At 42.0% G+C, this 26,603-nt stretch overlaps 1 protein-coding gene across 2 annotated transcripts in view; it reads right to left on the minus strand.

The window, feature by feature from the left end:
* Positions 1-5,472: 5,472 nt before the first annotated feature.
* KL (klotho) overlaps positions 5,473-26,603 on the minus strand; it is a 57,250-nt gene continuing 36,119 nt past the window's right edge. For both annotated transcript variants that reach the window (XM_074572952.1, XM_074572951.1), the window contains 4 exons: positions 18,561-19,071; positions 13,400-13,668; positions 9,671-10,787; positions 5,473-5,810 (listed from right to left, as the gene is read on the minus strand). In XM_074572952.1, the coding sequence (XP_074429053.1) occupies positions 5,473-5,810; positions 9,671-10,787; positions 13,400-13,668; positions 18,561-19,071 (2,235 nt within the window). The remainder of the gene's footprint in view (positions 5,811-9,670; positions 10,788-13,399; positions 13,669-18,560; positions 19,072-26,603) is intronic.

Genomic DNA, 26,603 nt, shown 5'->3' on the forward strand with positions numbered 1-26,603 from the left:
TTTACAGCGCTGCCGAAAGCCTGTTAACAGAGCCCTGAGTGCGGAAGGCAGCAAAGCAACAGCCAGCTCGCTGCCGAGAGCCAAGTGGCCATTTCAGCCAGCATCCCACCGGGACACATCGGATGCGCACCCCAGCAGGGCACAGCCCCAGGGGGAAGCTTCGGCTCGGAGGCTCCTCCGGCTCCTGACAGCTAAACAGGTGGGGCTGAGAAGGCGCTGCCCAGGCCCTCTGCTTCCCTGCAAGGGCTGATACCATAAAAAAATCAGTGAGAAGTACATTGCACATCCCAGGTTAGGGGGGAAGAGTTAAAACTCATCCCTCCCTGCCAAAAAAAAACCCAAAATCTTGTATGTTACTCTCTTAGGAAGGAAGGAACTCTTTCCACTAATAGAAAAGAACTAAAGTAGAAACTAATCCAACTTGGTGTGAATTTGCGGCATTTTAGAAAACATCACCACTGTCATTCCCACTTCTTTGATCAGCGTGCTGGTGACAGTGACCACCTCTCCTGCACCTCAGACCCCCATGGGCCTCCTGGCCCTCGGGCCCAGAAGCACACTTGGATGAGCTCAGGAGGGCTGGGACGGGATAACCAGCCATGGCTTGGGCCATGTCGTGTTCCAAACTCTTGCAAGAAGGAGAAGGCTTTTGATAATAAAATTCAGCATGTAGGAGATATATCGATTAAGGGAAAAATACGATGCAGGTAGGAAGTCTACACACTAGATCCTTTTTTCAAATTTTATTTTTTTAACAAAGAATATTCACAGTCCCATGGCCCATCCCCACAGCAGGGGATGTTCCCTCAGCTCCCAGGGTGAGGAACTCATGCATCTGCTTGTGCCTGTGGCTTTTCTGCCCTGCTTCTTTAGTATTTTCCCTGGCTTCCCTCTGCCTCGCTGGCCCTTTTGCCACTCCTTCACAAACACACAAAGCATCACAAAATAATAGCCAGCAAAATGTCAGCACCCACAAGTGTCTTGGCTGTAGGCTGCTGTTATTTCAGCTTTCTGGTTTCTTAGCGATCCTAATTTTCTCAGAACCGTTTGACAGTGGTGTTTCTGTTCCACTCACAAAACAAAATAAAAGCCTCCGATACATCGGATTCTGACACTTTCACCTCACCTTGTTATTCCTTCTTTTTCCAATCTCTTAAAAAGGGTGGGCTTAACCGACCAGCACCAGCCGTAGCTTTGTGACGACTGGCAAAGAGTGGTTTGGCAATCCCTGAGGGGCACATCAAAGACGGGAAGAGTCTTCCCCTTTCTTTTCCTCACCTCCTCTTCTCCATTTGTATGAGTGAAGAAGGAATGAGACTGAACTTTCTCAGCTGAAGCTGAAATGTAGCACCTAAAACTGATTTCTTCGCCCTGAATAAAGGGCATTTTCACCTAAGAGGTTTCTGCGAGCAGAATGAGCAGGTCAAGTTTACTAAGTGACTCAAAAGCAAACAGATACAACACAAGGAGAAAAGTGAAGGGCGAGTTGTCTGTTTAAACATGCTGACACTTGCGTGGCCACCGTCCCATTCCTTAGTCTTGTCCCTTTCTGCTCCTACTTCCTTTAACCTTGACATTTACTTTCCTCATGCTGTTTAACAAGGCTGCCACAGACTGACTGCCACAACTATGCTGACAAAGTCCTTCAAGCCTGTGAGCAGCTCTGCTGGAGGAGAAGAGCTGTTAAATTTACTGCAGTGTTACGATGAAATAAGCTATTGCAAGGAAACACTCTTATATTGGCATGGTTACTTCCACAAGGTTTTTAAATAGCAATAGTCCCTCTAAAAAAAAAAAAAAAAACCCCAAACAAAAAAAACCCAAACAACAAAAAATCAAAGACCCAAACCCCCTCCAAAGCCCTAGGTCTGCTGGAAAAAACTCTGTTTAGACACAGGCCCCAGCAATCTCCAACAAAAGTTACAGTTATTTATGTGGCATTGGAAAAACAAACAGCAACATGGACTCCTGGCAGAGTTATCATAACAGCCTCTCCTAAGGTACTGTGTGCTTCGTGTTGCAAACAGAGGGATGGGACAGATTAAACAGTAAAGATTGTGCTACAGTTTGTTACGTACAGTATCTTTATTTAATTTCTGAGACTGTTATAAAAACAATATAACTTTCATTTAGCAAAGACATCCTTCCCACAGTCACTCTGCACAACCTTTTCAAGAAATAAAACAGAAGCTTTGCACTCACGCCACGAACATATTTTGAATAAAAATATAATTTTGTATTTTACAGCACGTTTGATCTGGAGCATTGAGTAAACTGGCAATATTATTTCATTCTAGAGACGCGGTTAAAATCAAGAAAGCAGCCTGCAGAAGATACTGCATGTTAACATCCATCACATGAAGACTCCGGTTCCTCTTTGGAAAATAAAACACCATCCTCCCCCGAGCTGTCTTTGCAGCCCGCGTATGGAGTCCCCTCTGCTCGAAGTCCTTGCTGCTGTGGGTATTTCTGCTCTAGATGCACAGATGGTGACGGGGAAGTGCCAGATCATCGCTCACACGTGGGTATCGAAGGGAAGAGGTGCCCCACAGCCCGCAGCCTGATGGCAGGAGGTGATTACCGCATCAGTTTGCGTGAGCACACTGCAGTTCCTCTTGGACAGGTACCTAATCTTTGCCTATTCAAGGGCTTTGTTGCTGTTAGCGGAAGGTGATTTTTTTTTTTCAAGAAGATTGACAAGAAACTCGCGCTGGCCCCTAATTACGTAAAATGAAGCAGATTCCCGAGGCAAAACCATACCATTATCTCCATCAGACCAGCCTGTGTTTTCCCAGGCCCATGATTATACAATTCCTTCGCCGAGAGCTGCGCATCGCTGTGCACAGGCAGCACTGCAGGCAGACTGCTTAGGAGAGGACTTCGGCAACCGCTGTGCCAAGCTCGAGCCGGCCACTGCTCTGCAGGGATATTTAAAAACTCTTCTGAAGGGAATTGCGCCAAAGGCTGCCTTATTCCTATGGGCCAGAGCACCATGAGCGTATGCGATCATACAGCAACAAATCCCAATTTACCTACAAATTAGATATCCAGCTGGTGCCATCTGCCTGTCGGCGGTTACATATCACCCAGCCTCTACGGGAAGAGCCGGCAGTGTCTCCTCCGTGCTCGGACTGCTGTTTCACACGTTGCGCCGTGGCTGGGCCATTAAATAGCACAGGGCAGCAACTCGCTGGATGGATAATGGTTAGTGAAGTGTCTGGACAGGCCGGTGCCCGCCAGCCATGGCACCCGTCCTCTTCTGGGCTTGCCCTCCCCAGGCCCCCTGAGCCCCCTCAAACCCAGGGGAGACACGCACGTATGCTTGGCTGCTCACAATGATCAGCTCCAGACTTCTTTTGTTTTACCCAACAACAAAATAATTATAACATACATACACACAACCCACATAACATACAAGTTAGGCATGACCTGGCTACAGCTTGTATTAAATGAGTGTCACTTTTTGTTACGTACTGTCAAGGCATCTGACTACTGGAGTAATGTATTGCAAGGTGATTCATTGCCACGCCATGGAGACAGCCATTTGGCATTTCACACATTTAGGCAGAGCTATTTCTTTGTAATCCACACTGCGCCAGGCTCCAATGCAGAAATATACAGCAGTTTAAAATTTGCTCTTTTTCAGCAAGTCCCACCAGGCTATAAATAATTTTTATATATATTTTTAATACTTTATCACTTACCCTGAATTTTTCACCTTAATCTCGATACCAAAATATACATTAGTGCAAAGACAGACCATTTTAGGACTGGAACTAGAGGACAAATATATTAATCATTATGATAAGATACTAATTCTTTTCTATTTCTATAGATTATTTAAGAAAAAATATAATCTTAAGGTACAAATGAACATCATATTTCATTGGTACGTTTTAATTTACAGTCTAGAATCACAGAGTATTCAGGTTGAAAGGAACCCTGGGAGGTCATTTAGTCATCTACTAGTCATCTAGTAGATAAACATCACATTTAACACAGCATAATCAGCTTTAGTAGATAAATAATTCTTAATTAACACAGAGAACATTTCCTTTAAAATATTCTTTCCAGTGAGTGACATTATTCACATGGCAATAAAAATACAATTACAGCTAAAGGCGATGCAGGCCTAGAGTTAGAAACCAGAGAAAAATGACCTCACTGCTTTGTACTGAGGACACTCCTACTGCAGTGATTCACAGGACAGGCAAAATAACGTAGGGAGTTTTTTTCCATTCTCTCTCTATTCCTACTAATAAACATTGTTGCTAATATTTTGCTAATTTATCCTGCTGAGAGAAAACTGAGAGGCCTGCAGACATTCAGTAATACTTCGAGATGAAATGCTGCCAGAGCCAGTTGCTCAAAGGAGACCCTCCAGCCAACCTGGAAGAGGCTTGGACCAACAACACCTCAGACCCTGGCAAAAACAGCAATAAAGTGCTGGATTACTACTCCAAAAAGCTGGGATTTAAAGGCTCCAAACTCAACACAAATGGCATGCAGGGAGCATCTTACTAAATTACCCACAAGTTTCCAGCAGGTAAGTAGCTGGGCTGCAGCGCAGAGCCAGCTGTGTGCAATGGGGTGCCCCAGCCCAGCCGTGCCCACAGGCACAGGGTCAGGCACACAGCTTGCTGACAACTGAAACGGCAGAGACAGCCCAGCTCCTGCTCTCTGCTTTTTTACTCAGCAAATCAAAGAGAAGCCCTTTCGCCCTTCCCATCTCTTCCCATCAGATGGTACGACCCCTGCCATCCCTGGACATACCACTGTTGCTTCCCCCATGGAGAAAGACACAGTTCCTTTAGCTGAAGTTCCCTAATGACATCCTGAAGTCAGATGCAGCAAACCTGAGCAGCAGTTAACTGGTTTACCAAGAGCTCCCAGCAGCACAGACTGGTGTCCCCCTGTTCCTCCCCCTGCAACTGCTTTCAGAAAGGGGGTGTCCTTTCCCCCGGCGCTGCTTTGTGCAATTCTCCTCTGTCTCTGCTCAGTCATGTTCACTGCTCCAGTCAGGTGCTGGCTCTGATCAAGCAGCAACAGCATTAAACTCTAATTTGGAGAAGAAAACCATTTTGTTTGTCCCCAGTCTTCTCTTGGAGAATTTGACATTCAGGCTCTTCCACCACGCTATGTCTTCAAAACATACTCTCACCTGTCCCACTCAGCAAGGGAAAACCAAGAAGGGGAAAGCATGGCTCAACAAAAGGTCCCAGGGAAAGTTGTGAGATAACTCCAACCACAGGAATTAAGGACTGGTCGTAAACCAAATGTACTGAACCAGAGAAAAGGACTTCTGGAAGCCATATGCTAGCAATCTCTTCTCAGTGTCAATGTCCTGCAGTATCAGGCAATGTAAATGCCTTCCTAGTGCTGAAGCAATCACAACATCGTGCGCTCTTATTTCAGATTTCCCAAGGAGATGCAAGAGAAAGGCCAGTGAATGATGTATTCAAAGAGGCAGCTCTATTTATACCTTCTTTCTACCTTTTTGGAGTAGTAAGTAATGAAGAATATAGTAACAATAAAAGCGACAAATATGAAAGAGATAAAAGCTAATAATGATTTTCTGGTTCGGAAGAAGTGGCATTCAGGACACGAGGCAATCTCTTCTGGGCACAGCAGCTCGGGAGTTTCAGGACCAGGAAAACCATTATTGTCAATTATTTCTCTGTAATGTTTCATAGAAGGCTTTGGTTCGTATTGATTTGCAACGTAACTGTAGAGACCATACTTAGGAGCAGTCCTGTCATTAAAAGAATAGACAAAATATCCTTGCAGGTTAACGTTATCCAAGGTGTAAGCTGTGAAAGAAAACAAAGGGTTGAAGAAATTAATAAACATCACTTTGGCAGTCAACAGCAGTACCATATGCCAGTACATAAAGCAGGGGCAGGGGGATGTTAAACCCACATCTGCACTTCTCTTCCCCAAAATAAGGTAAGGTACATGTACATCTATGAAGTGTTTCTCATAAAAAGTAAGAATCTGTCAGCCATTGCCAGACAGTATGATCTGAGAGTATCCTGCAATTTATTTCCCCGTTCTTGGTAAACACAGCTGCGAGTGCATGACTGTGTTTAATGATCAGCATGGAGCCTATCACGAAAAGACGGCTCTCTATTTTACGTAAGAAAGAATACAGGTTTTGGTTTTTTTACACCTGGATTTCTGCAACCTGTTTCTCTGATTGCTCCTTTCTCCCTTGCAGAGCATCTCCTGGTGGGGACGGCCAAGGAATGGAGGACATCAGGCTGCACTCCTCACTAGGCAAAAGGCACAGTGACACCAGGGAAAGACATGCCCGTGCCAAGGTCGTGTACTGCGATATTGCCAGTGCAAGTGGAAAGGTTATGCAGATCATAGTCCTCTCTTTTTATTGACCCGAGTTTCTGATCCAAGGTGACCTGTATTAGTCTTTATTGAGAACATGTCCACAATACGTACTGCTGCCTTTGCTACTGGAAAAGGTCTAGCAGCTGGAGCATTAACCTTGAGCCACCAGTCCCTCCTGACAAAACCAATCGATCCACAGTAGCAGACGCAAACTGTGATACTTTTATCTCTCAAAATCACAATTTTTACCAAATTAAAGCAACATCTTCTAGCAGAGGAACACAGGACCGAAAGCTAATAATTGGTGAATTTTCATATGGCTCTGGAAAGAATTCTTTCTGCAGCCACATGCAAGACATTTAGTACCTCTAACCTACTTTTCATGTGTAAAACGAAATAATATTTACCTGCCCTTTTACAGAGCTGCAACCCAGGATAATTAGTTTGTGTTTGTAAAACTGCATGTGGATTTAACGGTGTTACATAAATGGTTACTGCTGTTCTTTGTTTTCAATTGGCAAAGATGTACTTTGTGTACAAAGCACTTAAAAATACAGCCTCAGTCCAAAGGGTTCCACACTGTATTCTGGAATCATTTATCTGCACAATCCTGTTGGCTCCCCTGGAACAATGCAGGTGAGCAACATTACGCGCACAAATGCTGCCACATGCAGTCCCTGAAACCAGCTGGAAGGTAGAATACGAACTTTAAGGCAAGAGCACACGTGTACCAAATCCCCTCTCATTCCTCTCTGGCATGACGCTGAGGTAAGGACACAATATTTGTAATTCATCTCAATCACCGCACAGGGTCTTGCAAAAAAAATATGCAAGTTTTGGAGAAACCTGAATCAGTCACGATGACAAGGTTAAGAGCTTGCTCCTTGTGTAAGGACAAGATGGATAAAAGCATGATACCAGAGCAGAAGAAGAAAAAAAGAATGAAAAAGCTAGTATTACTGATGGTGCAAACACTGTGGAGGAGTGTATGATGTCAAAAGCAGGAGACTGAGCTTAATGGCAAGTATTATGGCTACTTAGCAGGGACATATTCATCCATGGCAAAGAAGGTGGAAAGATAGGAAAATATGGCTTACGTGTACTGGTTAGGTTGAAAAACATAGGAGCTATTTCCAGGCTGGATAGAAGAGGGGAGAAGGAAGTGATTGGGAGAAACTGGTACCAGATCAGTACAAATGACAAAGTTCTGTAAAAAACAGGGGGATGTGCAGGTGTTCTGGTGAATGGAAAAGCCCATACACACTTTGAAAACAAAAGTTCCAAGAACTGGTACGGTCTAAAGTGGTAGGAAGGAGAGAAGCAATACAGAAAAAACAAATTGAAACTGTAAGCCCAGATATAGCCAAGATATGCTTTTTAAATACAGATGCAGAAAACATGCAGCCAGGACTTGAAAATGCTGGAGAAGGAACTCTTGGGCGCTTAATACTGATGTTCAGTAATTCGTGCAAGAGGTGGAAATTACAGAGGAGGAAGTTAAAGCCAATGCTTAACAGAGTGGACACGATGACCTAGCAAATTATGGAACTGCCAGCCATCCTTCACTACCGAGCAAGAGAGTGGAATAGATTATGTAAGGCCTGATAAATACAAATTACAGGAGATATATATGATTAATGCCAATCACCTTAGCTTTATGAAAAATAAATCTTGTCAAACTAACTTGACATCTTTTTTATGAGATCAGCAGATCAATAAAAGTAATGATGTTTGATGTAATATACTTAGAACTTCACAAGGCAACTGACTTGGTATTATGGCATTTGGATGAAGAAAATAGAATGTTACAAGGTCAAGGGGAGCCCATAATAAACAGATTTCAACTGGTCTCAACCAGAACTATTAAGTCTAGAAATGTAATTGCAGGCAAGTAGGTGTCACAGTAGGTGTATTTTGACCGTGGTCGTGGAGATTAGTTTTAAGCACTGAAATATTTAATGATCTTAAATATATCAGCGGCATGAAAGAGAAGTAAAACTATTTCTCACGAAGTCTGCAAATAACACAAAGATTAGGGACATAATTTAACTAGCGTAGCAAGCTTTGCACAAGCAAGCAACTGGCATTTGAACATGAGCAAATGTGAGCATGTCAAAGAACATGCAGGCCATGCTTGGGCAGAGGGGGTTCGGCCTGGGGAGCCGGGATCTGTAACCGAGTTTGAAATCTCAGCAGATAACCACAGCGCGCGTGTAACCAACCTGCTGTCATGGCCAAAAGGGCTAGCGGGCTGCTTAGATGTAGGAAAGAGGAGTTAAAAGGGTAAGAGGTTACATTATACCTGCCTGTGATATAGGTGCGGCTGTGGTAGGAACGGTGTGTCCAGGTCTGGGTTTACCCCTCTCAAGAAGAATGCTGGCCAATGGGAAAAAGTTTAATAATTGAAAGGTTCTAAATGATGTTTTATAGTAAGGGACACAAAGAGCTTTCTCTGTGTTCTTTATGAAAGAGATAAATGAGAGAGAGCTTGTTTTCTGTCTGTGAATACTTAGATGGGTAAAATACATGGAAATGCACAACAAAAAGGCTTAAAGCTGAAGCTAAAGAAATTAATACTAGAAGCAAGATTTACATATATCTATACACACACTTATATATAAAACCAATAGATAATTACCCACTGCAACAGCTCACAGTGAGATGTAGAAGATTCTTCATCAGTAAAAATTATCTCATTTGTCTTGTGCTTTTCTTAAAAAACAGCGTGTGTGCTTCTCTTAAAAAACAGTGTGTGTTGTATGATACGATGACACAAAAGGCCTCCTTTTTGCCTTATAATTTATGAATCTTTGAGACAGAGAAAAAGACTGGTTTGGGTTCTGAATAGCAGGAAAGAGTCCAGGAAATGGCATAATGAGGTAGATAGCTGAATTATTATGAAGATCACTGGTGGATAAGATCATGTTGGATAAGATACGGAGACAGCTGAGGAACAGAACTCATACCCAGCCCTGAGGCACATCAGTAGAGAGAAGCAACAAAGGAAAACAACAGAAGAAGTGCAATAAGAAGAAAATCTGACTAAATACATGTGGAGCTGCTCACATAACATCTACTTAATTTTCTTGAATTTACAAAAAAGTTATTCTGCTGTCTTATGCAGAATACGTGCAAGGTCCGTCTTACTCATGTTTAGTAACACCAATCAATCATAAATCAAAGGAAAAAATATCTGCTGTGCCGTAACAACATCTCATTTACAGAGTATTCTACATAGAATTTATTTTTTTAAAGTTAAACAAACTCTATCACACAGTGTATACTAATACTGGGATTTGTGACATATAAACCATCCATGGTTCCTTACCTTTTAAAGCTTCATTGATATAGTTCTCTATGTAATACACTCTGAGCTTATCATGCACCATATTGTGGTCATCGTCAATTCCATTAGCCATAACATAAATTGGGACATCGCCGTACTTTGATTTAACCCACTTCAGCAATTTACGCAGTCCCCAGGGCACTACTGCAGCTCTGCTGGGAGAGTGCAGCCACGTGATGTCATTGATCATTTGAACTTCAAGATAGTGGTCATATTTTAGTGCATCTTCTTTCTCCCAGCCCACGAGGGTAGTAGTGTAGTGACTCAAGGCAAAAAAATCAAATGAGCCCCGGATTAACTTCTTTTCATCTTCTGAGAAATAAGGCAAGTGGAAATTATACAGGTCAACACTATTTCTTCGGTGAAGCCATGCTCTCATTGCCTGTGGGTAGTCACCATTCCCAAAGATGGGCTCCGCAAGCCAGCCAATGTCAAACTCTAAAATTCTGTCAGCAACTTCTTGGTCATTCCTGGAAAAGGGACAAGCTGGTTCTACCCAGTCAGCTTGCAGAGCTATAGATATTTTACCCTTCTGAGATCCCCTGAATTCTTTGTCATAAAGATGCCACGCTTTCGCATGGGCTTTCAACAGGTTGTGCCCTGCAGTGTACGTCAAGTTTTTCACAGGCGGTTCATTCATTGTGATCCAAAATTTGACATGGCCCCCAAGACTCATAAAGCAGAATTTGGCATACTCAACAAAAGCTTGAACTGTTTCTGGGTTTTCCCAAGCTCCATATTTGGCAAGGGAAACTGGAAGCTCTTGATTCTCGGGCATTGGTTGCCATAAAGCAACAACAGGAGTGATGTTAGCTCTGAGAAGTTCACTAGCAAAACACTGGTAATAATGTACAAGTGTGTGGTTGACTAGAGAAAGGTTACCTAAAGGAAGAATTAAAGACCATTTCAGTGAAAAATGGAAGTGTGTGACATGCACTTCCTGCAGAAGAGAGATCTGGAGCCTGATAGCAGCAAAGTCAACACAGTGGCGCTTGCGTCTGGACGTGAAAACTCCATCCACTTTAATAAGCTTCTTTGTCTGGTGAACATCCCACACATAAACACTAGAGTCGAGAAATTGGGCGGGTGTCGTGTCTACCTAGGTAGAAGAAGAAACATACCAGGTTCAAGCTGTTTGTTCCAGGTAGGTGGGAACATCATCACCATCAGACACGACTTAGTGAAAGAATACCGTAAATCAAAACATTGCTCTTAGCACCTCTCTCGCATGTCTGATATGATAACATCTCTCACTCATATGAATGAATTAATCTTCTGTTAACATATGACGCCAGAAAAGTATCAAATCTATGTATCATTTTCATCCTGCTTTCCAAACAGGCTTATGCTAATGGTCACCATGTTTATATCTTCTCCAGATTGCGCCAGTCCCTATGGGAAACAAGGGATTGCTCAGGGATAAAGCACTAAGCTTGCGTCAGATCTCCAGAAAAGCAGATCTTCAGCAAAGACTACAGTAATTTTTAAAATGTTTTTTTTTCAAGATTAAGAAGCTATACCCAAGGACCTACAAAGAGACTGTCTGTTGTAAATTTCCCAGTAGCTTCAGTTTCAAGACCACTCCCTGAACGCAGTAAAAGAAATAATGAATGCAACATAATTTCTGTGTTCAGTTCTTTTCCTGACTGTGATGAAAGATGAGTAATGCTCTGCACTTGATTTTTAGCATGAATTCAGTTGACAAGCAAAATTTTTCCTTCCTGCTAAAGATGTCCTGTTTTATTTAACTCATACTGAACTCATTTCCAAGTTATTTCAGCAGGCTGTTGATGTCTGAATCAATTTTTTTTTCAGACCTCGAAGTCAACTCACTACGTATCCCTTCAACAATAAATGCATTTCCCGTAAGTCTTTAGGACTTCAGATGTCAGAATTGCCTATATGACATACTGGAGACAGTAGAAGATGAGCTTCTTAGGGTCCCACAGAATTATACTTCCATTTATTAATGAATATCGCAAACACAATAAGGACTAGAAAATGGAAAAGTGAATTACTTAAAAGAATGCACAGCGTAAAATCTCCTCATTCATACTCTAGCATAACTCCTCCAAGAAAGATACGAACTACAGGATACTGTTCCCACATGTGTTTATTTGCCTTCCCCCCCCCCCCTCCTTTTTTTTCTGGTGCAAGGTTCCCCCTGAGTTCAGATTTCCTTGTCCTGCCCTCTGTTTGAAAAGCAGGTGTCAGCCTACAACCAGTGTTCAACTTGTAGCTGAGGTCTGCAGACTGTATAAAGAATCTGCTGAAAATCAGTTGCTATTTTCTCCGGAGAGGTCAGTACTGTGCTTATAGAAGAAAGTAATAAAAAACAGCATGTCTGAGGGAAATTGCTTTTCTGGAGAATTGTCCCTTGTAGATTACTAAAGCATGCATTGCCACTAATACTGTGGGAATGCTGTCAAAAGAGTTTTTCCACTGTGATGCATCTACAAATCACAGTACCTAAGCTTTACAGCACAAAATGTTTGAATGGCCTCTTGAAATGAAAATATTCCACTCTGAAGGTTTTGGGGATAGGAGGGATTTTTTTAACTGTCTTAGGCTGACTGACTCTGCAGCTTTATAGCTGTTATCGATCCCAACGGCAGCAATTCCATTTCCGATCCCTAATTTAGCTAGGAGGACAATGACTGTTGAATTTTCTTGGAAATAGGTGTACCAGGTTAGGAGGCTGCAGTATTTTTCAAAAGAACAAAGTCAGATCTTACTTTTGGAGTGAAAAAAACCCAAACAAGTTCCCTATACTCTGTCCTTAAGAAAGATTCTGCCTTTGTGGAAAATCTAAATTAAAAATTCTGTTCTTAGATCAAGCCTCAGCATTGAATTCAACTACACCTCTTTATTGTGGTTAGAGAAGCCCTGCAAGCCAAAACAGCATCTAAGAATTACAGAGCCAAGCTGTTACAGAGACAGTAACTAAGCTACAATTTTTACACATGCTATGAAGTCTTAAAATTTGAAAGGTTCTCCCAAAGTATCAGATTCAGTTGAAATAAAGAGTGAGCGCTAGGAACAGGATCCATGATCTAGCTAGGTGCTATCCACGGGCACTAAAGACCTCCGTCACACACAGTGCTACACAAAATTACACAGAAATTTCATCTAAATCTAATATCGTTTACTTTTTTTTTTTTTTTTTTTTTTTTACACAGTAGCCCTCTAACAATGGCACCGGGATATATATGCATAAGATGTTGAAACATGCCACTGGAGTTTTAAGAGCTTTCAGGAAGTTTTTTAAAACATATATTATCACAGCAGACAAATATATTACCATTAAAATTAAGGACATGAAAAAGCAGTAATTTTTCGCATTTCATAGACTAGGACATTTGGAAATACACTTTAGCAGATCTAATCAACTTCCATTTGAAAACAAGTAACTTCCAGTAACTGATCACATAACATATGCAGGGAAGATGAGCATCAGACCCCTTTCAATTTCCATATATTTTTCTAAAATGCTATTTATCATACCTCAATCCGCCTGGATCTCCTTGGTCACATGCAGAAAGTCTAGTAAAGACTGAAAGACACAGTGTTTGGCACAAAAGCCTTGTACCCATCTCGTTGCAGCACTGTGGTAATATATATCGGCAAAGACACTCTACCCAGCAAATTTATCAATATGAACTTGTGCGCTGATCTGGCTGGACAGCCTGTCGGCTTTATCATCAGACTCACCTGAATGTAGTTGTCAACAATTCCCCAAGCAAAGCCACAGGGAAAAATCCCTTCTACGGGCTGGTTTTCAGGCAAAGGTGGGAAACCATTTTTTTCTATCAGCTTTTGATAGAACAAGACAGAAGATTTGGGCATCAACTTCTTGTCGTGGCTTTGAAAATCAACATAAAACAATCCACGTCGAATGCTGTATCCCCTATGCCATTCAAAGCCATCCAGGAGGGACCAGACTGTGTAGCCAAACACATTAACTCCGTCGTACCGGATGGCTGAGGAAAGAACAAAACCAAGCTTATCGCAGTGCTCATTTTCCTCTGTAGATTACACCATATCAGCAACGTTTGCAGTATTCATGTGTAAGAACAATGCAATAGGGCAGATAAGTTTAGTGGTGGACTTGGCAGTGTTAGTTTTATGGTTGGACTCGATGGTCTTAAAAGTCTTTTCCAACCAAAAGGATTCTATGATTCTATGATTCGGGGCCTGCCTCAAAGCCCTTTTCAGGGAAGACACCTCAACTGCACTCAGGGAGCTGCCAGGGCATGGGTGCACTGTGCGAGGCAGGGGAGATACCTGGCTTGGCTTTAAACAAGTCGGCTTTCAAAAGAGAAGCAGCGCAGCAGCAGTTTGAGCAGTGCTGCTAATTAGGCATGCCAAACCTCGGCCTCAGAGCAGCACGCGCTACGCTTGAACTATCTGCAGCAACTGAGCCAGCAACTGCACTGCACTGCACTCTGCTGAGCACGCACCGCAGCTCGCTCACGGCCGGGCAGCTTACCTGCCACCAGTGCAGCACTACCCTGTATGCAAACAAACCTTACGCTCTTGTTTTTCCCCTTCCCCTCCACTAAAAATACATATTGAGAAAACCCCGGCAACACTTTTGGCGTGCTGATGAATTTTTATTACCACAGATTGTAAGTAGAGGTGATAATCACAGAATCATAGAATGATTTGGGTTGGAAGGAAACTTAAAGATCACCCAGTTCCAACCCCCTGCCATGGGCAGGGACACCTCCCACTAGACCAGGTTGCTCAAAGCCCCATCCAGCCTGGCCTTGAACACTTCCAGGGATGGGGCATCCACAGCTTCTCTGGGCAACCTGTTCCAGTGCCTCACCACCCTCACAGTAAAGAATTTCTTCCTAATATCTAATCTAAATCTCCCCTCTTTCAGCTTAAAACTGTTATCCCTTGTCCTATCATTACACTCCCTGATTAAAGAGTCCCTCCCCATCTTCTCTGTAGGTCCCCTTTAGGTACTGGAAGGCTGCTATAAGATCTCTCCAGAGCCTTCCCTTCTCCAGGCTGAACAACCCCAGCTCTCTCAGCCTGTCTTCACAGGAGAGGTGCTCCAGCCCATTGATCATCTTCGTGGCCCTCCTCTGGACCCGTTCCAACACGTCCATGTCCTTCTCGTGCTGAGGGCTCCAGATCTGGATGCAGTACTCCAGGTGGGGTCTCACCAGAGCAGAGTAGAGGGGCAGAATCACCTCCCTGGACCTGCTGGCCATTCTTCTTCTGAGGCAGCCCAGATGCAGTTGGCTTTCTGGGCTGCAAGCATGCATTGACAGCTCATGTTGAGCTTCTCATCCACCATCCTCTTTATTTGATAATTCTATCTCTTTACATCTTTTATGACATAGCATTTTCCAGCTTACATATTTAAAGGTTTCTAAAAATATGTGTATGTCAACTGTTTGACTTTTAAAAATCACCACACACTTTGTAGGTCAATATCAGGATGTACTGGCATCTGTTAGTATTGCCAGCATTACAGTTTTATTTTAAGATTCCAAATGATACCCGCTTATAGTTGTATTAAACACTGAGGTTCAGCAAAATGTTCCTAGGCAAGGCTCAGGTTCAGGAAAGCACAAAGGAGTGTGCTTATTTTAATTATATAATTAGACCCACCCTAATACAGCAACGCATTTAAGCACATTCTTAAATGTTCTTTTGAACTCGAGTTTGGCTGCGTAGCCAGCAGTTTATCTTTATTACTCACCATCTTCTGTCAACCCAAACTGGGTACTGACTGTACATAATATTTTCCAGCCTAGTAACACTGAGAGCATTATTTCAGGCAACAAGAATATCAAGATCCTCATTTCCTGGTTTTATTAATGTACCTCATTACAATCAGTTATGAAAGACCACATAGATTCTTGATTGTAACCATGTTTGAATCGATTAAATGAACTGTGCTTAAAAAAGCAATGAATTTGGCCCAGTCTGTATCAGAGGTCATGAGAAAACGTCTAAGGAAATGGAATATTTCTCCTCCTAAAGGCATCATGCTTTTGCGTTTGGCAAATGCCAGTATTTTTCTAACCTCTGCATGCATCCATGATGACATCTGCCGTACCAGCAGTGCAAAAGCCAATGCAGGTCCACTTTGTGAACTAGTCTCAGTGAGAATTTCTCTTTGAACAGCATCTCATCCCTCCTGTAAGTCATCACACAGCACTCCCACACTTCCTGAGCACCTCATAAAAATTCTCCTCGAATCCTTGTTTAAAAATGCATTCACTTCTAAATGTCACCTATGAAAGAAGGAACTTGAAAAATTTTTGGAAGTTCCAAAAGGTTTGGAAGTCTCAAACACAGTATCCCGCTTGAATTGCATGTTACTGAAAAAACGCAATAAAAATTATTGTCTTTTTTTTTTTTCCTTTTTCTTTTGTCTATCCCCCCTCTTTTTTATGCCTGTAGGTATGCAAGCCAGGCTGGCTGAAACCTAAACTGTCCTTGCTTCTGAAACTGAACGGCCTTGTCCCTACCACCTACTGGAAGTAAGTCCTGACCTCAGCAATCCCCCACAGCATGCCTAGAAGTGTGCTACTGTTTAGGCCAGAACTCCACCAGAACTGGGTTAAAAATTAAATAGCACTTTGGTTCACGCTCTATTTAGCTCAGTTGAAACATTCCAAGGAAACATGGTAGACCCATAAACATCAAACACAGATCCTTAAAACCCTCTGCTCAGCTGCGGTCCAACCCCAGTGCATGAAGGTGAGGAGCATGAAGGCCATAGCCCCTGCTTCCATGTGGAAGGTGCCCAAGGATCTGTGTTTTGCTTCTGGACATTTAAGAACAGATCGGTAAATCGGTCCTGACCTGTCAGGGGCCTGACTGTTCCTTATCTGCTTAAGGCTCTTTGGATTCAGACCTGTTAAGTCCCCACATAATGACCTAACCCCTCGGCTAGTCAACATGGCACAGAGGAGCTTGGATGCCCTCCTGGTCAACATGCTCCACTATACAAGGAACGATCAATTTATTTGTTTCACCAGACACAGAGCAGGGAAGTGAATATGACCCTAGAGTAAGTGGTTCTCACCCATGTGAGAAGGCACCTCCAACCAATTATCAGCTCTAATTAATATTTAACTACTTTATATTACAGCTCTATTTACTATATTCAACCCTAAAAATTATTTGGGGAAAAAAAAAGAAAGATCAATAATAGTAAACATTAAAAGGATTTAGGGCCGTAAATCCCACATAAAGAGACCCTTTCCCAGAGCCAAAAAAAACCCCAAACAACATGTATGGAGCTTGTCTACAGCATGCAGTGTCAGAATGGACATCTCCATCAGCACTTCAAGTGAAATCAGGAGCACGCTTTTGAGCAAATCTCTCTCCTTATCACACTTTGGTTCGCGTTACAGAGCGGTGTCAGGATGCATGACCTGGGGTGCTTTGGGGTGAAACTAATCCAGAAATGGGCTTCAGGACTGCGTGCAGTGTGGACACCAGGCCCTCAACACCAATTCTTTTTACTCTACAGGCCTGCTCCGACAGAGCTGCCCTTACTTGTTAACATAGATACAGAAACAAGCAGTTTTGTCTGAACCAGTGCGTATACACAATCAGGCAAAGATACTGGCCAGATCTAGGAAGCAGCAAAACCACATTTTTGTGGCCCTGGGACTAAATTAATTATCCTTGCTTCTCAGTGCTATAGCTCCAATGCCCTTTTACTGCCCCATGAGTGCTGGAGTGAATCTCATGGTAAATAGCTTACGAGTCTCTACATTACAGTGCTTTATTGCACTGGATAGACACGTCCTCAGTCTGGGAGAAACAACGCATGCCTTTGCCTTCGGTCGTTAATGTTGTCCAACAAGACTGCTCACAGCCAACATGATGCCTTTTGTGGATCTTTCTCAATTAAATTCCCCTAGATATTGCATGGAGAACTTTGGAATTCACATTGGATTTTGCAAATTCTAACGACAGATTTGGGTTCAATAATTCTCATTGTAATGATGCCAAGGTCCCTTCTGCAAATATGCCTTTTTTTTTTCCCTGTAAAAAGTTTAGCCAAGTGCTAACTCTTAAGTTAATATGACAAGAGTGTCGTACTGTTATTGTTGCTCTTGTTATTATTTACTGAGTGGCACATTAAAATTAAAGAAACTCTGTAAATTGAAATTATTTCCAGTCAGCTGTGATTGAAGGGCAGATGCCTGTATGTATGTCCAGCAATTTACAAACTAAGCAGAAATATGGGTAACAGGAATATGACCCCTTTATGAAGATACGCTCTTCATCTGACTTGATGCAGACTAGAAATACTGTACTTGCAACAGAGTACTTGCAACAGATAGTAGCGGGTTTGCATTCCATTCTTCCCATTTTGGATCCACTGGCTTATGTATTTATTCACCTTTTAATTTATTTGCAACAATTAGGTTTCTGGAATAGCAGATGAAACAAATGTGGGAGTCCTCTGCATCTTCATGAGTGCTGAGAATAAAATTAAAGCCATTTTTGACCACCCCCTCTATGAAAATGGCAATGTAACACAATTGCTATCTTCTCTGAACAAATAGCTACAATAATACTATTAATAAGTAACACAGTAAATTTCCCTAAGACCATTGAAGTATAGTTGAGACGTTTTGCACTTCCTCCCACGAAAGACAGCAGAGATTTTCTTACTGACTTCAAAGACAGCTGCATCAAGCTTACCAAATACTTAGGGTCTTCAAGAGAACAAACCCAGGAAAGGGATTCAGCGCCTCATTTCACAAGTGCCAAGACGAATGTTGAAGGCCAAAATTAGTTTTCAGCCTGGTTCTTTAACAAGTCTCTGTAGGCTATTTTGCATTATGATTTTGTCAAGCGCATATTAATACAACTTCAGTCCTACCTTTTAAAGTTTCCATAATGAACTTTTTGAGGTAGTAAATATATTTGGCATCATCTCTCTTGGTGCTACCGGAAACAAACCAGCTGTTCTCCACAATGAATATTTGGGGGTTGTTATATTCACTGCTTATCCAGTAAAGGAGCTGCCTCAGGCTTATTGATTCCAACTGCTGGAATTTCATGTGGGAGTCCAAGAGCTGGAAACTCAGGGTAGCTCCAAAAGAAAGAGCAAAAAAGTCTGCTGTTCCCTTGATGTACTTCTTCTCAACTTCACTGAATTCAGGCAACAGGGATGAGAGGTTGCTCCTCATGCTCTCTGGATAGTTACCATCAATAAATATGGGCTTAGCAAACCAGCCGAGCACGAAATCAAGGGATTTTTGACATTCTTTTATGTTTTTTTCAGTCATACGTTGTGGTTTTATCCAGTGGGAGCTAAGAGCAATGGACACTTTTCCTTTTTGAGTTGGACGAAAATGGTCATTGTAGAGATGCCAGACTTTAGCATGGGCCTGTTGAAAAGAAAGATTGTAATTAATGCACCTGAAATTCCATTTTAAGTAACACAATTAGCCTCAAGTACTGAAGTCCAGTGTCATGCAGTAACCACATAAACACAGCATTTGAAGGCTCAGCCTTATTCATTCTTCAGTAGTCTACAACTCATATTATCTTAATATTAATACCATATATCAACTAGGAATCACTAGTTGGTTTGGGAAAAACAGCATCTCATTTTTCCATGAGATACTATTCCAGGCAATGAACACACTTTTGGTAGTCAGCGAGACACCTTTATTAGCTTATATTATTGAGTTCAGCCATACTTCCAGTATTTACAAAAATGAAAATGAATTTAACTAAGCATGTTTCAAAGTATGTTTTCATTATAGGAGTATCCCTTTATCTGTAGATTCACAGATACATAAAGAAGGAAGGTCTGTTCGTAAGAACTGTCCAGATCTCTCAAACAATACAAGACAAAGAAACACCCTTGCACTTATTCCTCTTTGAACCAGAACACACAGTATAGAAAAAACTACCAATCTGGATTTTAAAAGTCTGGTGAAAAACGATTTGCCACAGCTCCTGAAAAATTATTCCAATAATTCAATTTGATTTGTTTTATTAAAATTTGCTATTTACCTCTAGCATCAGATTTCAACTGCTTGTCTCGGTCTAATTTTATCTGTTACTGTGAGGAGATCTTTTCTACCAAATTTCTTTCTTGTGATCTTACGGAGTCAGTTTAAACAGTCTCTTGACGTTCCCTTTGAAAGCTAAATAGATTAAGTTCCTGAAGCCTCGCATTATCTTCAGGCATAGCTTCAAACCATTCTCACTGCTCTCCTCTGATTCTCTTCCAATTTGTCATCATCTGTCTTAAACTGCAGAAGCAGAATTGGACATAATATGCCAGTGGCAGTCTTGCCAGCAGTAAAACCAGAGACAATTTAATACACTATTTCTGCTTATGTGGCCATAGCATTACACTGGGAGCATATGCTTATCTAAACTACCGTATCTCCAGAGCCCTTCACCACCTAAAACATATTTTTTCTTTGCACCTAGCTTATCAAAGAATTTTGACTGCTCTATGAATCAACATCCCATCTTTTCATCATCTACACATTAGTAGAAATTGTAATGCTTTTTTCTAGGTCATTGATAAAAAGATAAAAAATATGAGATCTATTCATTAGAATAAAGCCTTGCTAATAACTATTCCCAGTTAACATTTGCATTTTGAGATTTATCAGCTACTACTTGTTCATATGTGCTGTGATGACACGAACCTCCATTCTTGACATACAAAGTCACAGTTGTGATGAATACATATGACAGATTATTAATCAAAATGTCACACACATTTTTAGCCCTCCCTGGAACATAAGCTGTGTACAAAGCCTTATGATTCCACTCCATGCAGCTGGTATGCTAGCAAATTTTATCATTAATGTATTGATAGCTGCTGTTCATCGTTTCATTTTCATACGCTCTCACCATTCAAGCTTTGAACCACAATGATTTCCAGTTGCCAGCATTACGAGGAACATTAAGCAATTAAGGTTATTAATCATTTTTGACAGATGCATTGTTAATTACCCAGGAAAAATAATAAATTCTATCATTCTACTCTTCTTGCAGAATTTTAATTCTCACTGCTGGGAGAAAAACAATTGGCAGTGAAGGACAACTAAAGGTAGGATCAATAATCAAGGCTCAGTTCAGCTGCCCCCATATGGAAACTTGCTGCCTTTGAGTCATCTTAGGGTATATAAAAAGTCTGTACAGATCTGACACCCTCTCTCTAGAGGACGCTAGACACATGCCCTTTTAGAGCAGTCACCAAAACCCAAAGGGAAGACCTTGGAAACTCTGAATCACCATACACACCTATGTGCATGTATCTGAATCAAGCTCTCGGTTGCAGACTCCAACTTACATACTCTCATTTATAATACATCAATAGCTCAAATAAATGTGGTGCAGTCCTACCATTTGTCTGTATTAACACAATGGATTTTGATGCTAGTGAGAAACTAAATATAGTAAACATTTCAAAGTCTCGTGTCAAAAACGAGACCTGACCTAGGCACAGACTTAATTTTACTTCATGCTGAAGCTCCATTATGCTGATGAAAGAACAAAAGACATTACGCACCGTGACCAAAACGCTACACACCCAACACTTATATTATTTTAAAAATACCATTGGGAACAAATATGTCACCGCTTGCAACTCAAATTTGCACACCCAAATTTTCCCTCATAAAGGTGCCATTATTATTCCTCTGTTGGACCTGACTCATCTCCACATTTCCTGTCTCAGATGTTAAGATACCACCATGCACAATCAAACACACAATTTAATCTCTGTCATCTGCGCATGCAAGTATGCTGCCCAGCCACACAGCCCCTCAAGGACTATGGAGGACTTGCCCCATAACACTCAGCCCTCCCTACTCCTGCCAGTGGAGAGAGATCTTCCAGCATTTTCATATCCTTGATTCTACCATGAAGCAAGGAAGCCATGACAGACAAAACCTATTGTTTAGTTTAGACAAGACATGTTCTACAGACAGATGAAAGCAGGCAAGAAGCAGCCCACTTAAATGTCTGCCCCCTGGAGTGTGCATCAAGTGGAATTATACCGTTGCCATAAAAAAACAGCTAAACATCGAAAATAGTGCATCAAAGTCCCCAGGCTCTGTGGACACAGATTAATGAGGTAGTTCAAAACCGCATAGAAGTAAAACTGGAAGAAGCCAGTGACAAAGCAGAGTCTCTATGGAAATCTGGGACAGAATTCATTTGCCTAAAATTAGGTGTCTAATGCAGTTTTTGAGAATTCAGAGTATTCCAGCCTCCAACTGCAGTTTCAGAAAGCTGTGAGTCTCCCATAAATCCTAAGTCACGTCTCAGCTCCACAGAGACACCTGGGACACTATAGGATGTGTAAAATGATAATTTGCACCTATACCTATCTTCAGGCAAATGAATCCCACTCCTAGGGTGGAACTCATTTGGAGCTAAAGACACCTTATATTTCACTGTCCACACGTGAGCTAGATGCCCAAGCCCCCCCTATAGGCAATGGAGATCTCAGGCTCCACACAGCTGCCTGAACACAGGCATCTAGTTGCCACTCCAGAATGATACAGGCCTATGTCCCATCTGCCATTTCCATGCAGATATCCTAAATAGCCCGGGAAGTCTCACATGGCACTACTTACACTGAGCTAACAGGATCCCGCTCCAAATTGATCTACTTAACAGAGTCTAGTGAGTGATTCCTCAGTACAGTACAGCAGCCGTATCGTCACACTCAGGAGGACCACTGTCTAGGTCCCAATAACTGTATGGATTAGCAGTAAGATTTAATGTAGGTGCCTAGACCTTTTTGAGATGTTTTACCTGAATGAGGCTGGCAGACCTAAAGGGAGACCTTGCTCTTCTGGAGCAGCAACTGGAAGCCAGGCCGAACATCCTATGGTAGCTCAAATGACATTGTATGTCTTTGCTGTGACAAAAAAACCTCCTAGATGTCTATTAACTATAATCAGAGTTTAGCCTCCCATACAGAGAATACAAGTAGAAACCAACCAACCACCAGTTTCTTCACCTTTATCTGAAATCTTACTTCTTGATTTCGGTGACTTACCTATTGGTATCTATGTTTAGTTCAAAACTAAGTAGGATTAAGATCATGGCAATCTACACTTCAGTGCTTTTGCTGACACACAGCGTGGTGACTCCATGTCCCTCGTTTTGAAAGGTGCTGAGGGGTCCAACTTAAACAGCACTTACTTACCTTACCCTCAAAATGCTTACATCACTAAGAAAATCATGAAGTTTTATATCACCATGAAAATGAAATAAAGTCTCAAGATGTAGCTTGTCCTTAGGTAAACCCATTTTTAAGTCTGTACTTCACTCAGGTTTCAGGCTCCAGCACAGTCCCATTTTCAAGTTGACACATTCTTCTTTCCCTGACTTTCCCAGACAACATACCAATCCAGACCACAGCCTACCTGTACTCAACTTGTGAAACTCTGATATTGGTCATGTTAGATCGGTATTCAAGAGATTCCTGTGTGAGCCAAAGTAAATAATGCCAAAATCGAGCCTTGATGAAGTGTCAAATCCATTTCCAAGACAGAAAAGCCCTCTGCAATGCCATAGTGTAGGCTATCCCTACAAAGTCCAAATCCCTGCAGTGATAGCAGAAATAATTCAACATAGGCAAACACTCTTCGCAACCGGACACAGTCATGTCCTACTCCACTGCAGGACAGATCTGCATAGTCCAAAAAAAGAGAAAGTCAATTTAGTAATACACAGACATTGGTTTGTCTGACTATGCCTCTAAATTCCTGTCCAAGGTCATTAAGACTTTCCTGCGTCTGGCACTGATATGTATCATTCTGCGAGTTCTCAGCACTTAATCTATCATGATGCATAACCTTCACAAGAGCAAATCAAGAATTGTAATTGGGAACATCATGATTCCATAGTTTGTGTTCATTCCTCTAGAACAAGTTGTCTCAATTTTAAGTTGTGTGCCTTCTGAACCAATAATAAAACCATTCATTTCACAAATAAACTGCACAAATAACCTGCTCTCCACGCTCAGATGAACTATTCTGTATTAACTCTCTATTTGCATGGTAATGAAACTGAATAGGAAAGTGTTATTGAAACTCATTTAGCAATACAAAGAGAAGAGTTAATTGGAAAAGATCTGCAAAAGCTTTTTGATCAGTAGAAACCAGGCCAATGTACCTCCAAGAAAACGGTCATTATTCAGTCCTACATCAAAAGCCCTTATGAAATTGATATAATTATTGGAATGACATGGGAAAGTCTAGTATATGATTAGTCCAAATGTGCCTTGTAACAAGAAGGGGAAAAATATAATGTGTTTTTTCCCCTGTATCATCAGAAGCAAGTATTTTAATTGCAAGCTATAACAAAGGATGTCATATTTTGTGTAATGTTTCACCCCTAGATCCAAAGTCAAGTAGGTTTTACCCACACAGTCTTTGGGCAAACGTTCTCTTTCACAAGTAACAACAAGTAACACTGAGTAACAGATACAGATATTTAAAAATTGCTTAAGGTTCTTCCTGTATTTCAAAACTGGTAAAATAACACCTTCGTGTATAAAGCACAGGACTTTGCTATAGCTGGCATGTTAGTCATGCAGTAATTTCATTTTTCCTCTATAATTCCTTCCCAAATATGTATTTTTCTAGTTTTCTTTTTAGTCTGTTAGACACCATTACCACAGCCAATTGATTCAATAAATTTGGTATTTTTTGCCCAATCTCAACAACCTGAGACTAAAATGATGCTTGTAAATGATACACACAATATCAAGTGAACATTTTTCAGTCTATAACCATTTAATGTAAAATTTGGTACAACTATAGCTTTAAATATTGATCACACACCTGAAGTACACTGTTTTGTTTCAATTCCTTTCTCAGTACAATTTGGTCACTGTTTTTCACACTCTGCTGGTCACTGTAACATGCCGGTGCCTCAGGAACATGAACGACTTTACACCTGCCATACATAAGGCAGGAAACAATACCATTCCTATTTTAAGAACTGGGAACAGAGATATTATGACACGCATAGAAAAAAAATTAAACCAGACACCTTAACTTGTAGAGCAGGGTATTAACTCCAGAACAATGCCTCTGGTATGATACCCGCCTCTAAAGAAAAACCACCAAAGATGGCATTAAATACTTGTCTGAAGGCACAGCAGATAGATAGATAAAAAAACATTTTTCCCCAACACAGGCAAAACAGAGGAGTTTTGCTAGCATGAGAATAAGAAGAAGGTAACCTGAAAGCATGAAGCTAAACCACAGGCAGCAAAATGCATTGCAGCTACTCCAAAAATATTAGCAGAAGCAAAAAAAAAAAACCCGCAAAAAAAAAAAACCCACAGAAAAACCCACAAAGAAGCATATAAAAGTTATTTTTACACTCTAATTTTGAATTTTAAAGCAGATGAAAGGTTGCGAAGGCTTGTACTTTCACATACTGTATGTATAAGCATAAGTGAACATTATCACAGATAAATATGCAGTGGAGAAACACAAAGTGACCCCAGTGTGGCAGAAGGAAACCAAAACCCCCTTAATTTCATTGTGTCAGGTGACTGCTGTAGGAAACCTCTCTTTAGAAGTACAGAAAGCTTAGATGCTATAGAATCATAGAATTGTTTAGGTTGGAAAGGACCTTTAAGATCATTGAGTCCAACCATCAACCTAACAGCTTCTGACAAGTACACCACTAAACCACGTCCCTCAGCACTACATCTACACGTTTTAAATACTTCCAGCAATGGCAATTCCACCGCCTCCCTGGGCAGCCTGTTCCAATGCTTAATAAGCCTTTTGGTGAAGAAATTTTTCCTAATATCCAATCTAGACTTCCCCTGGCATAACTTGAGGCTACTTCCTCTTGTCCTATCGCCTGTTACTTGGGAGAAGAGACCATCTCTACAACCTCCTTTCAGGTAGTTGTAGAGAGCGACAAGGTCTCCCCTCAGCCTCCTTTCCTCCAGGCTGAACAACCCCAGCTCCCTCAGCCGCTCCTCATAAGACTTGTTCTCCAGACCCCTCACCAGCTTCATTGCCCTTTTCTGGACCCGCTCCAGCACCTCCATGTCCCTCCTGTAACGATGGGCCCCAAACCGAACACAATATTTGAGGTTAGGCCTCACCAGCGCTGAGTACAGGAGGACAATCACTTCCCTCATCCTACTCACCACACTGTTCCTGATACAGGCCAGGATGCTATTGGTCTTCTTGGCCACCTGGGCACACTGCTGGCTCATATTCAGCTGGCTGTCAACCAACACCCCCAGGTCCTTTTCCACCAGGCAGCTCTCCAGCCACTCCTCACCAATCCTGTAGCGCTGCATGGGGTTGTTGTGACCCAAGTGCAGGACCCGGCACTTGGCCTTGTTGAACCTCATACCACTGGCCTCGGTCCATCGATCCAGCCTGTCCAGACCCCTCTATAGAGCCACCCGACCCTCAAGCAGGTTGATGCTCCTGCCCAACTTGATGTCACCTGCAAACTGACTGAGGGTGGCTGCACTCGATCCCCTCGTCCAGGTTGTTGATAAAGATACTAAACAGAGCTGGCCCCCATACTGAGCCCTGAGGAACACCACCTGTGACTGGCCACCAACTGGATTTAACTCCATTCACCACCACTCTCTGGGCCCAGCCCTCCAGCCAGTTTTTTACCCAGCAAAGAGTACTCCCATCCAAGCCATGAGCAGCCAGTTTCTCCAGGAGAATGCTGTGGGAAACGGTGTCCAAGTCTTCACTGAAGTCCAGGTAAACAACATCCACAGCCTTTCTCTCATCCACAAGCACAAGCCCTGCGTTAAAGGCTCTCTCAAACTCGCCCTGCCTCGAACAGCCACTTGCTCGGCAGGTACCCTGCGGTGTGGCAGCCAGCGGGACGGCGGCTGGACTGTGCCATGCCCAGTCATCACCTGCATCTGCGC

This window comes from Larus michahellis, chromosome 1 (genome assembly GCF_964199755.1).
Source record: "Larus michahellis chromosome 1, bLarMic1.1, whole genome shotgun sequence".
NCBI classification, from domain to species: Eukaryota; Metazoa; Chordata; class Aves; order Charadriiformes; family Laridae; genus Larus; species Larus michahellis.